Raw genomic sequence first — 14,379 nt, forward strand, 5'->3', positions numbered from 1 at the left:
GGAGATCTGCAGACAGTCAGTTGAACTGTCTGGTTGATCAGAGGGGAGAAAACAAGCTGATCAGGAAGGAGTTGGTTGATGAAAACAGACGACTTACTAATTATCTTACTTGAGAGAGGAAGGGGAGGTAGCACAGATCTGTAGGGATTTGATTCAACGGGCTTTGCAGACTTTATAAAAATAAATGAACGAGGGTTCCAACACTTTTCCTCAGGTCCATATGCCTTCCAATCAAAAAGATACAGAAAACTCCTTCTGCAACAAGCATCCAAAATCCTTCACACAGCTAAGGCTGGGTGTCTGCCAATGTCTTGAGTGGGTGAAGAGGGACTGGAAGGAGGGCAAGAAACACCTTAAATGGTGGACTCCTGTCCCACAGGACTTCACAAGGAAATCTGTGAAGGTGAAAAACATGCTTAGTTAGGATTTGAGCTGTGTCAAGGGAAGATGGAATTTGACGAAGAATGAGGCAGCAGGCTTTGGAGAAGCCTGCAGGTATAGTGAGGATGGTGGTGAAATCCTTAGATAATAGTAGTCCAGTAACAAAATGAGACCACAGATGTTTAGTAATAGGCAATGGTTGAAGAAGACTATTGGGAGGCTGGTGACTAGGTTTGTTGCAGGCACACACTGGACAGGTTACAAAATAAATTTTAACATTATATAATGTAGACCACCCGATATTTTGTCTAGGGAGTGCAAGAGTTTGGTTGATTCTAGGATGGCAGGAGAATTTTTGCTGTGTGGATCAAGTGAATGAGGCGGGACCTAATGAAGCTGGAACATAAACCCGGTTCGGAGGTCCAGTGCCAGGGTCCGTTAAGATCACAGAGCCTCCAGGACTTGATCGTATATTTCCCACAATAAGACCCCCAGAATGCAGGAAGGTTGAATGACGGTTGAAATATTGGGTTTCTGATCACCGGAGTATTGCCTAAACAGGGGATAAGTTTCATGTTTTTTAAGCCTGGAAGGTAAAATATGACAAAGTTAAAATGGGAAAAGAACAGAGACCAACATGATTTTCATGGTTTTAGAAGTTTTGCATCTTGTAGATAGGTCAGATTCTTGTAGTCAGTCCACACAATACCTCAAACTAGTTTAGCCACTGCAAAACCAATTTTTATGGTTAAAATTATTATTATTTTTTTTACGTTTATAAAAAAACACAAGTTATACCATTTAATACATTACACTCAATCAGTTCTCCCCATTATAGAAGAAAAAAAAAAGCATCCGTGAAATGAGCCACATTTACACAAATGCTAATTAATCTGACATGTCTTCATCAGGACATAGAAACCCAATTTTGTTCAAATCTGTCCTGCTTCTTCTGTTACGTTCCTGCAAAACGGATAGTTAAGAGTTCTCTATTGGCCACATCCTATTTTAATTCTGCTTGAGACAAATGGCGAGAAAAGAAGGCACATGAATGAAGTTTATTATCCTCAGAGGAAATTTGAGAAAGGACTGCACCGACCCCTAAATCACGGGCATCAACTTCAAGGACCATCTCTGGATCTGGCTGAATCAGAATCTGGGAATTCGCAAACATTTTCTTGAGCTCTGAAAAAGGCTTTTTGCATTTAGGTGACTAAATGAAAGGTCTTTTGGAGGAGGTAAGGCTAGTGAGTGATTTACCAGTTTGACTCTAGTTTTTAATAAATCTGCAGTGGAAGGTGGTGATCCTAAAAAATGAGGGAGTAGGCCAATTGAGAATGGCTGGGACCTTCTCTGGATTGGTCTTCATCTGCCCCCTCTCAAGAATGTGTACCAATAAGATGATTGATGTGGTATGAAACTCTCACTTCTCAGCTTTGACAAAGAGTTTGTTCTCTAGAAGATGTTGGAGAACTTGACAGACACGGATATTATGTTTGGATAAGTTCCTGAAGAAAATCAGAATGTCATCTAGGTAAACAAATAAGAACTGATTTGAGTCCCTTGTGTACTCTGGAAGACTGCAGGTGCGTTTGTGAGACCGAAAGGGATTACCAGACACTCAAAATGACCTAGGCAGACCTTGAATGCAGTCTTCTACTTGTCTCCTTCTCTGATTCTGACCAGGTGGTAGGCATTTTGGAGAACCAAATTGGTGAAGAAATGTGAGTCATGAACTGGCTCAAAAGCTGCTGAGAGAAATGGCTATTTATTTTTCACAGTAATCTGGTTGTAATCAATGCAAGGTCATAGCGATCCATCCTTTTTCCAGACAAAGGAAAATCCTGTTCCAACAGGTGAGGTAGAGGTATGGATAATTCCAGCAGGTAGCTACTCATTTATGTATTTCTCCATACTTTCTTCCCAAGGCTTGGACAGGTTATGAGAGTGCCTTAGACTTGCTAAAAAGAAGATGAAGGTCAGGATACTCAAGCAGAACCTGAGAGAGGTCTACTGCATTTTCTTGTTCTTGAGAATTTAAGACTGGAGACATGACAGACTGTAGACAGTTTGATAGACATGGTTACTCCATGACTAAACTGAATTGTTTTTCCATTTCAGGTGAGGATTAAGAAGGGTGAGCCAAAAATACCCTAAAACAATGTAGGTTTAGAGTGGAGAGACCAGGACATTTTTTTTTTCTTCAATATGATTGCCTGACACCAGAAGTTTAACTGTTTCCATTCTGTGCATGATCACAGGCAGAGGACCTCAATCTAGAGCTGAGACATGAAGTGGTTTATGTAGTCGTACAACAGGAATAAGTAATTGTTTAGCTAGATTGTTATACATAAGGTTTTTTTCACGACCAGAATCGATCAAAGCAAAAGAGGGAAATGGTTGATTCAGTAGGAGAGAGCAGAGTAATGTCATGTGGAAGGATCTGTTCTTAAAACTGCCCACTGGTCCTTTCCATAACAGTGGGCCCTTGTTTGGACAGGAAGAAATCATCACTCTTACCGAGAAACAGGCAAAGTGCAGTTTTCATCCGACGTTGTCGTTCCTCAGGTGACAACCGGGTACGACATTGGTTCCTTTAGCTCTGGCCTGGAAGAGTCAGAACTTTGTGAATGATCTGGAAGATGAGATTGGGGAAGAGGTAAATTATTCCGTTGTTTTGCCCGAGTTCTCTCTTGAAATCTGTTGTGAATGCGAACAGCCAGACCAATTTCTTGTTTCCTCTAGACAAATTTCAACAAGAAAGATATTCCTGGTTTAGGTCTTGGGCTGGAATACCACCAGGGGTAATCAACCGGCGAAGAGAGATCCTTCATCTCCTCATAACGCACTGAAAAGTTTTTTCAGGAGTGCAGCAACACGGGTGGGCGGAGCCATCAGCAAAGACTTAGATTTTATTTTGTCATTTTGTGCACGAAGTGTAAACAAAAAGAAATCTCTTTAAGTATAGCTCTCTAGACTATTTCAGTTTTTAAAGTGCAGGTAAGCAGCAAAAAAACAACAACATTGTGATGAAAAAAAAAGTGAAAGATCCTTCTTCTTGTCAAAGATCCTCTCTTTGACAGGAAGCTCACTAACACCACAAAAACTGCAAAACCCAGAGGCAACTAATCTAAATACAAAAATTCACATTTCAGCTTTGCAATGGTTTATCTCTAAAGTCTGTTAGTTCACAGATGCCAAAGGCCCCTCTGGACACCGCAAAGTTAATATCAAGTATTGCCATTTTTTTAAAAAAAGGGGTTCTTTATGGATAGGGTTATAGTTTCTATACTGGCCATAATAGAATAAAAGGTGTACAATTTATGCTCTTCTACTGGATCAGGATTTCTCATGTCTCTTTATGCTTCAGTTTTATAGTTAGCGAAATAGAGATTACACTTATTGCACTATAAACTTTCTATACATGTCTGCTAATGCTAAAATAATTTCCTGAATCTATCACAAAGTAGGTCCTGATGCATTAACTGGAGATATTTAGAGCATTTGGTGTACTAATTGAGTAAATCTACAATAGTGCAAGCAGGATATTGGCATAACATAACCACCCCAAGGACTGTGGTGGGTAGGTGCAGATGATAATCTACAGTTTACCTGGTCCTAACAGATGGCAGCTTTTTTGATAAATGTTTTTGTTTCGCAGTATGATGAAACAAAAACACAGACAGCCATTACTCTCCTATTAAACAGAAATGTGCAAACTAAGAGCATGTAGGGTATGGTATTTCCAGTCATACTGCAGATGACAAAAAAAATAAAAAAGCTTGTTATACATTAAATATAGCAAGACAAATGCAGTGAGGAACAACAGAGTATAATCAGCGATGACAAATGACTTGTAGGAAGGATTCAGTAAGAAAAAACAAAGAAAACGGGATGAAACAGAAGCAGAGACAGAGTTAATAAGCCGAGGCCATGAGGGAAACAATGCCGCAGTTTCTCCTGACTGCAGAGAGCCTTCTGTGATTTTGTGTCTCACATTTATATATGTAAGGCTGCAGTTATGTTGAAAGCAGGCAATTCATTTCTGGCTTTTGCCAATTTACAGGTGTAATCAGCACATCTGAAGTCCCTGTTATTTTTGAGGAACTGTTAAACAGCCACTAGGTCAAATAAAAGTATACCCTCAGCATCTGATGCTTTAATGCAAATCAGATAGGAAAATTATTATTCATGCAGCAGAGGCCTGGGAGCTGCAATATTAAATTGAGCTTAAAATAGCCCAGAGAGACATTAGGGAAGTTTTCCCTTGGATTTGTGCACAAAGATGAGACCAAGTACTGGAATATTGCTGGAAGTACATCAAAACTCTACATTAATTTGTTTTCTTTTTCCTTTTTTGTGTATGCATGTGTGTTTTTATTTGTTTGCACTGACAAAAACATCCTAAAAGTGAAAAAAAGCTCTGATAGAAGACCTCCATATACTGATGCTAAAAAAATCTGAATTTTTCTTGGTAATTTTCATTAAGATATTTTAAGATGCATGAGATGCATGCATGCTTACTCCTTCAATCGGACTGTTCAGCAATAACAAGAGGCTAGTGGCCACGTGCGGCCAGAAATCTCTGCCTCAAGCCTGCTATCAGGATCTTAGTGTTGCTACAGCTGCAGCTGCTGGCTGTGAATGCACATCTGGGTCTGAGCACTTGTACGTGCGTGTGTGGAGATTTAAGTCACACCAAATGTCATACCAAGAGCAAATATCCATACACTGGGACCCTAGCCAAATCCTTACAAATCTCCCAGCCCCCCTTGCTGTCACACACACAAACATGTGCAAGCTGTTCTGATTTCTTTCTTACACTTGCCTTGAAAAATAAAATACAGAATTAAGACACTCTCCTGCATTCAGCTTTGTAAATGTTAGGACGAAACCACATTTCAGTTACAGCATCAATGTGTAATATAGATAGCAAGTCAGCATTTATGACTTAAATAAAAGTCTCACAAATATCATCAGAACGCTAAGAGGGTTTTTTGTTTACTTTGGGCAGCAGGAACCACATTACAAACCGTGTATGCATCAAATTATGTTTAATACTGTTCACACTGCTGCACAAACACTATTAAATAACAACGAAATAATCAATCATGATTAATCAGATTCTGGTAAATAGATTCCTGGTAAACAACGACTTATTTAACTAATTCATTGAAAGTAAATTGCTTTGATGATTTATTAATTGATTTATTAAGACTGTGGCACTGTTAGCCATCTATTTTACAATAATTAAAAAGATAAGAAGTGTAAAATTCTCTGCTATGTCTGAGATGTTAAAATTACAGCCTGTTGATCACAGGTGTGGCCAAAAACACCAAAAACAACTACAACAATAACTTATTATAATGTAACATAGAATTTATATAACCTATATTATTATACGTGTTTTACTTGTCTTTACATTAAAGTCGCAAGTTTATTAAATATTCCTATATTCATTACAAAGTAGAGAGTTGCACAGTGCATTGATTAGCTTTTGCAACAACATCAGTCTGAAATATATCCATATGGTTGTCTTTATGGTCCTACAGTGTGAACATTTTGTTGTAAAATGTCATTAGCCGTGGCCAAAAACTATCCAAAATATAACGAAAATTAGCTCATTCAATTCATCACCTTACAGCTCAACAGATGGTTGCTTACACAACAGCTTACTTTCCCTGCTAATTAAATGAGATGAAATAAAAATATATGTGACTTGAAAATAAAAACAAAACTGTCTGAATCAGGCTTAAACCTGAATTTTTAGCATTTATTAAATTAAATAGGAATACATGTGCAACAACTATTCCATTTAAATGTCATTCACACACCTATACAGAGCTTTACAGCAGGACAAGACCAGTCTCTTCCATGTACAGTAGAGGAGCATGTGATGCCAACAGATGGCTGCTGAGTATAAAGGAACTTGTAGATGTCAATGAACTGAAAACAGATTAACTGAGGAGAGACTAAGGTTTACCAGTGTTTATACACTACAGAGTAATTAAGGACCATGGAGAGAAAAACCAATGCTTGCAGTTAGTAAAAATACAAAATTCTTAAACTATAATTGGCATAGGGCATCTAATTCATCCCATGAAGGACTAAGAAAGCATATCCAAACCCACAACCTGCTGTCTATAGAACACCGATAGGAAGATTGGTTCCCTTCTAAGACATGTAAGATAGAGAGGAGACAATAGATTTAAGAAGGACAGAGAATAATATAGAGATAATGAAAGACAGACAAGGGCTTCAGGGAAATCTAGAGCTCCTGTGGGGAACGAAAAGGTCCTTGTGAACTGAAATGGAAAGAGGGAAGCGGGACACACGTTGCCCAAACTGCTCTCTATCTTTTTTTTTTTTTTTTTTTCTTTTTTGCACTGCTCCTCTGTAATTCATCTCTAAAAATACCAGGCTAGAGGAAGGGGAGGGGCACAGGGGTGGGGGGTAGAGAAGATAAAAGGAAGGATGATGGAGCATTTTGGCAAAACAGGAACAGAAAAGAAAGTGAAACAAAGTCCACCTGGTTATGGGATTCTTTTTCCATGTGAAATGATGAAGAGGCAGGGAAACAAGCAAGCAGGAACGCCGGGAAGAGACAGACGGAGTATATGCCAGCTCTTTTCCAGGCAGCCACGTGAGCGCTTTTCCTCAGCTGCTCTGATCACACTGAGCCAGCCAGAGGGGAGCAGTGTGGGGTCGCTGGAGTCACAGTGGAAAAAGGCACGCTACATGAAGCTCACACTGGATGTGCACAGTCTGGTCACAGTCTACTGGTCCTTATCTAGCCTTAATATGCTCTAGTGAAAACATACAAATGTGCACAATCACCTCTTGAATAATAAACATGAAGCATTAAATGGACGTTAGCCAGAAAGGACACACAAGAAAACAGTTCCAGACTTCTTGCCTCTGGCTCAGTTGTGCTTTGCATACGTAACAGAATTAAAGCCACACACACAACAAAAACTTGTACTTGAAAAACCCAATTAGAGCAACATGTCACATCTGCCTCTGCTCTGCTTATTCTTACCAGGCGAGCTTGAAGCCTTTCATTAGTACAGTGAGGATTGTCTGACGTCCATAGCGCGTTGTGGGCACAGGGCGGCCCGTTCACACCGCCGCATGATGACTGACAGATTGCCAGCGCCTCACCTCCCATACACAGTCAGAGAGATGCACACAGCAGGCAGGGGGGATCAGATGGAAAGACTGATGGACAGTAGAGGACTGACTTCTGGAAGGATGATCCTGAGCTCTGTCCAGCCCGCCTGCTACATTCCTCTGCTTGAAACAAGGTGCCGCAGTGCTCAGCTCTGGTGCCAGAAACTCACACCTCCCTGTGCTTCTTTGGTTTTCCCAAAAGAAAAGGAGTCGACCCGCACTGCAACATTCGCTGCAGCATGCCGCACAGGCAAGGAGGGTTTAGGGATTGCACATAGATGCAAACATGACTTCTTCCTGATACTTTCTGACTGTGTTTCCCTTTAGGTCCACAACGTCCCTCCGAGCTTCTGTTTGCTCACTCACACTCTGTATCAGCCTCAGCCTCCGCAGCGGATGAGAGCTGCACTTGCTGTGCTCACAGTGAGCAAGCGCAGGATCTCTCTCTGCTCCCTCCCTCCCTCCCTCCTGTTCATTCTGGCCTTTTCCCTAGATGGCTCCCTTTCTCCTTTGCTCTTTAAGATAAACCTGACAGATCCAGTTTAAAAGACCTGGAAGTCTCCATTTTTAACTTGTTTCAATGATCTGTATCCGAGTGAAACACGACAACCGATGAAACCTTCAACATTTTTATTACTTTTTAAAATTACAATTGTGTTAATCAGTTTTAGTTAATCTCAAATGGAAGTGGGTGTATTTTGGTGCATCTCTTGTTTATTTTTGCAAAAGTAATCTTGCCCCATTTTACTGTCATGAAACATTAAGGTTTATCGTTATGTAGTCTAGCTGATGAATTAGTAAAAATACAAGGCAAACATATAAGTTAAGAATTAACCTACAGTAATTTGTATACAGTAGGCCTATACAGCTCTGCTCTATGTGATTTCAATGAACACATCAAGCCCATGGTAAGATATGACACTGATAAAGAGAATAGACAAACTGATATGTTGCCACACCGCCTCGCTGATATTGAGAATGTTTGGCGAAATTAATCTAGACTCTTTCTTTTGAAGAGGAATTCATTTAAAAAGTATCTATATCTGCAAGGTAAAGGCCTACTCCAATTATCTGCTGCTATAAGGACATTTTTCAGGCTGGGGGTAGTTAATAAAAAAAAAAGACGTTGATTTTAAAGAAGGTAAACAAAAAGAATCCATATAGTGAAAGGGCTGCAAAAAAAAAAAAAAAAAAAAAAGAATAAATTTAAAAAAAAAAAAAAAAAAAAAAAAAAAAAAAGTTTGGTGATTTTAAGGATTGTCATTACAGAGCAGAGCTCCTCACCTTCAGGCTATTGTTTCAAACCAGAATAATGCTGTGTATATGTTGCATCTATTAAATGCATTAAGCAATGAGCTCATTTGAAAATTGCACCACAATGGTTTATAGCCCCAAGAATCTAAAAACAAAAGGGAGGATCCCTTAAGGCTGGTTTATGCTTGACACATCCACAAGGTTGCCACACTGTGACTGTCGGTCGCCTAATTTTTCCCCACCACACGCCTAGGGAAAATAAAAAAAAAAATATGCAGACAGCTCTGCATGGAAAAACATGGTGGATATGCAACAGGCCCTACTTATAAACACCTATAGACACCTAATGACTTGTGTGTATATATATATATATATATATATATATATATATATATATATATATATATATATATACACACACACATATAAAATCTCATTAACATTTTTTTACTTACTAGAAGGGTCAGTTCTCGTGTTGTTCCAATTTACTGTAAAGAGTATTTATATGAAATTCACCATTCACATCACAGGGACAGAGAAAGTGTTGAATTACAAATAAAAAAATCCAGCCAATTTAATCAACTTAATTAGCTAGAAAAAGAAAAGTATATTTAACAAGAACACTGGAGCCTGCACCCTTGACATTTAATCAAGTTGATCTTTACCTTGTAAAAGGATATGATCAAAATCAAGAGTAACTCTGTTCACATTACTACAGCTAATTTATTAATTAGCAAACATAGGCATTCACTTCTTTTTCAATTCAAGGTAAAAAAAGGTCAGGGAGCATCCAGGCCTTCTGCAATCAGACTGAAGGAAATTGTTACTTTACGGAAACATGATCTGTGCAAATTAAGGTCTAATGAGATGAACAGCTAAGTTCTGGTTCGATGTCTGGTTAAAGAAGACCCCTAGCTTTTTTTATATGTGCACTGCTCTGAGTTCCATTCACTTACAGAGCTGTTGTCAGCTGGAGATGGATTGAAGGCATTGAGTTGTTGACTGGCTGACAGAAAAATGGCTTTGAACCAAAAGCAGAGGTTGTTAAGGCAGAGTGGGTGGTGTAGGACATACAGTGGTGTGTTTCTGCTACAAGACAGAAGAAGGGCTCAAATCTGAAGATACCTCTAAAGAAATAATTTTACATTCACTTCAAATACAATGTATTGTGTTTAAGTACTATTCAAGGCTTTAATGGCAGCATTATACTTCTGAAAACCAAAATATGACAGCAATAAACAAAGAATAATAATTATAATAATGATCATAAAAAAATATGCATGGGCCAGAAGGAAACAGTATTGAACTTTTTTTGTGAATAAAAATACCATAATTTCACAGTAACATTACACAAATGGATGTGATCTTCCTTGGTGCAAAAAACAAAACTAGTAAACGTTCCTTTCTTTACAAGAATTCATTGGTTATTAAAGAAAAACAAAAGTGTCTGCATCATTTTTGTATCTAGAATACAGTATATAGCTACTAAATGCTAATAAAGAAAAATCATTTACCTTTTTTATTGTGACCAAAATGAACACTCCTGCACTTTATGAATAACACAAGTATCCACTGGCCAGTAGAGGATAAGGTAACCTGAAATTTCAGTTTAATTTAGTTCAGTGCCCAGTTCAGTTTATCCTCAATGGAAAAGTTTCAACTAATTTGTAATCCAATGAACACCTACCTACTAATTTCCATTTTGCACATTACATTAAAAGTAACATAACTTTTACACATTGTAAGCACTGTCTCTGATCAGCATTTAAAATAATACACAACCGTTTAATTAACCATTTTACATAGAATCAGAGGTGGGTAGAGAGTAGTAGACTTGGATGTCCTTTACTGTCATTTTGTATATACAGAAAGTATACAGCATACATTTCTTTTTGTACAGCTTTAATGACTTTTCCACTTGTTAAAGTGCAGCAGTGATCAAATGTAAACATCTTGGGAGAAAAAACATGGTGTAAAAACACATCGATATACGGTAGTCAGTTTGATGCAGATTCTGTGACGTGATTTCGATTTTTTTCACCATTCAGCTGTCTGATGGCAGTGGGGGAGAAGCTGTTTTGAAATCTGCTGGACCTTCATTGAATTCTGCAAAGCCTCTACCCAGAGGGCAGCAGTTAGAACAGTCCATGATGAGGCTATGAGGGGTCATTGATAACGTTACGGGCTAGGGACATGGAGCGCTGGGATCAACTGTCTTTTATGGAGGGAAGAGGCGACCAGATGATGTTCTCTGCAGTTCTTATTACTCTTCTCACCTTCTTCCAATCTGCAGCCTCCACACTACACAGTGAGACAGCTGGTCAGAATGCTACTATTGAACATGGGCTCTCCTCATTCTCCTCAGGAAGTACATGCGCTTTTGTGCCCTTTTGACCAGCGAAGTGGTGTTTACAGTCCAGGTGAGGTTGTCTGTGATGTGCACCCCCAGGAATTTGGTGATGCTGACCACCTCTACAGCTGAGCTGTGGATGAGCAGTGGAGTGTGGTCAGGCAGATTTTTCCTGAGGTCAATGATGATCTCATTCGTTTTCTCCACATTCAGGATCAGGCTGTTGTCTCTACACCAGTCCACCAGCTGCTCCACTTCCTCTCTGTAGTCCTGGTTGTTGTCGTCTCTGATGAGGCCCACCACCGTAGTGTTGTCTGCAAACTTCACAATGTGATTGGTGGTGAACCTGGGGACGCAGTCATGTGTCATCAGATTGAACAGCAGGGGGCTCAGGAGCCAAGGAGTCAATGCAGCCTTGAGGGGAGCCTGTGCTTAGTGACTGCAGGACTGACTGAGGTCTGTTTGTGAGGAAGTCTAATACCCAATTGCAGAGGCGTGTATTGAAGCCCAGCTGTTCCAGTTTCCCAATTAGATACTATGGGATGATGGTGAGGAGACTGGAGACAATGTGTTCTTTAACCAGCATTTCGAAGCACTTCATGACAGGCCGGTAGTCATTGAGTAAGGTGACCTGAATGATGTTGGCAGACTTAAAGCATCCTGGCAATATGGCTTGGTCAAGCGAGGTGTTGAAAATGTCTGAGGACACCAGCCAGCTGACCTGCACAATCCTTGTATACCTTCCCAGGTATGTTATCAGGTCCTGGGGACTTTCTTGGGTTGACTCTCCTCAGAGTTTTCCTCACTTCAGCTACGTCCAGGTTTAGTGCCTCCTACCCCTGGTGTGGAACGGCTTTTACTGCTGGAGTGCTGTTTAGTACCGTACATAAAACATCCCAAAAAAGTTATTTAATGCATTTATGAAGTCCGTGTTTGCCACATCCCACTGGTGTTGCGGGTGTCATGAAAAAGATCTTGGATTTTCTGGCTGTGGTTCTGCTTCGCTGATCTGATGGCATGGTTCAAGTTGAAAGCCACTGTCCTCAGTGCCTCTTTGTCACCAGACTTGAAAGCTGAGTTCCATACTTTTAGCGATTTCCAAACCTCCCCTTTCATCCAATGTCGTTTGTTTGCTCGGGTGGTGACGTTCTTTGTGATGCTGACGCCTTCAATGCATTTATTGATATAGGCTGAAACAGTCATCGTATACTCATCTATATTTATCTTGTTGTCATAGGTTGCTGCATCTTTGAACATATTCCAGTCATAGCATTCAAATCAATCTTGGAGTTTCCTAATGGCCCCCTCACACCACACTCTGATTTCTTTGACTGTTTTTTTTTTAGCCCTGATCAGCTAGGGCCTGTAAGCAGGAATTAGCATGACAGAAAGGTGATCTGATGAATCGAGACAGGGGTCATAAATAATAAATGTAATTATTACGATACTTATTGCAGCCATTCCGCTCTTAAAGAAAACTAAAAAATCCAAACTTAAACACAAGCTAGGTTATTATTTGGGTTATCGCGTGATTAGATAGCCTGCCCCTAATCTCATACTTAACAGAAAGGCCACTGTTTAATTTTAAACTGACAGCGTTACCTTTGTGAAAGTGAAACTATTGCTTTTTTGATTAGCTGATCTGCAATTCGCAGAAACAAGTGGGGGAGAGGGATTGCTGTGTTAATCTATGCTCTAGCCATGCCCCTCATCACACTGTCAGTTTCTAAAACATCTAAAAGGATTTTAGATTATAGACTGTAGGATGGACAATATTGGTAGTTTTGAAACAGAACATTTATCTCCTCTATTTAAATAAAAAAAAAAAAAAAAAAAAAAACAATGAGATGCACATTCAAACTTGTAAATAATGCTATGATTCTGATTTTACTTGTTGTTTTTGTCCAATTTATTATGCACTCTTTCAATATACTGTGGTTGTTGTTTACACTTTTGATGTAAAACTGAAGTCAAGGTCCTTGTATTCTACAAACAAACTTGACAATTTTTACTGTGATTTTATGTCCGTGTGCCATGGGTAGGGAATTGTGAATCTGACAAACTGAATCTGAATCTGACAAACTGAATGAGAAGAAAACAGATGTGAGATGTAAAAACCTGAAAGATGTTAAATTCACCCATATACATTTCCAGGGTGCAGCTGTGAGTGAAATTGCCTATACTTCAATGCAGCAACATGACATCAAGTCATCTCACACAGTCTGTGTGGTGCTCATTTAGTCTGGAGCAGAAAGAAATTTAACAGACAGAGAACGGATCATACTACCCCGCAGTGAGCCTATTGTTAGCATGAATCATGTGCTCACCATTTCAAGGAAAATCCAGGGAGATCACAAAGTTCATGTATAAAAACATGACCCAATGAAAAGCAGAACATCTTGGCCCAGCTAATGACTCTGATGCAACAAGAGGCATGGTCTGCTCATTTTTATCAATATTATCATCACAAAGAAATTAAATGAAACAGAGATCAAGGTCACTGTGACCCTCTGTTCATTTTAAATGTTAGAAAAACAGAGAAACATTAAAAAGTTGATGATGTTACCAGATGCAAAGACCAAAAAAAAAAAAACAATAAATATCATGGAAATCTATTTTTGCGTTTCAAACTAACTTCATCTGATAAAAAAGCATTAAATTAATGTCAGTAAATTCCAATTTATTTGAAAGATGGGCTAAATCTACTGTAACTAGCAAAACCCAAACCTTCTTATTAATGGACCTACACGTGATGAATAATTTAAATGGACCATGTCTGACAGCTGAAATATGACAACAATATGAAAATTGTAGAAAACTAGTGGATAAGATCCATGGATCTAAGATTATTAAAACCTTTCTAAGTATTTGGGATAAAAGCTAAACAACGTTAGAGCCATAATCCATAAGTGGAGAATATATACCAACACTGGGGAACCTTTCAGAAGAAGCCAGCAAACCAATGTTTGTTTTTCAATAAAAGGAGCAAGGGTAGCTCTGAAACAGGTGCTAAATATACAAAAAATTGACAGCTTTTTACTAAAATGAGCTAAAGGTTTAAAACTACGAAAGACATTGATAAAATGGGTAAGGCAAAATGCTGAATAAAAGCAATATCCAGTTGTATTTCCCATCAAATAAAATAACATATCGTAATAATTCCCCAAAGCCAATTTTTTTTCCCATTGGAAAGTGAAAAGATCTGCATAAAACTGATTTGTTTG

General features: G+C 38.9%; 1 protein-coding gene across 8 annotated transcripts in view; it reads right to left on the bottom strand.

Annotated features, from left to right (window-relative positions):
- gramd1b (GRAM domain containing 1B) overlaps positions 1-14,379 on the bottom strand; it is a 173,401-nt gene that overhangs the window by 61,063 nt on the left and 97,959 nt on the right. Inside the window, exon 1 of one of the 8 annotated variants that reach the window (XM_015400079.1) lies at positions 7,421-7,876. The exons of the other annotated variants lie outside the window; for them this stretch is intronic. Within the exon in view, the coding sequence (XP_015255565.1) occupies positions 7,421-7,443 (23 nt within the window). The 5' untranslated portion in view covers positions 7,444-7,876. Of the gene's footprint in view, positions 1-7,420; positions 7,877-14,379 lie in introns of those variants that run through there. 8 annotated transcript variants of the gene reach the window in all.

Source organism: Cyprinodon variegatus, unplaced genomic scaffold (genome assembly GCF_000732505.1).
Source record: "Cyprinodon variegatus isolate N-32 unplaced genomic scaffold, C_variegatus-1.0 Scaffold1068, whole genome shotgun sequence".
Classification (NCBI taxonomy): Eukaryota; Metazoa; Chordata; class Actinopteri; order Cyprinodontiformes; family Cyprinodontidae; genus Cyprinodon; species Cyprinodon variegatus.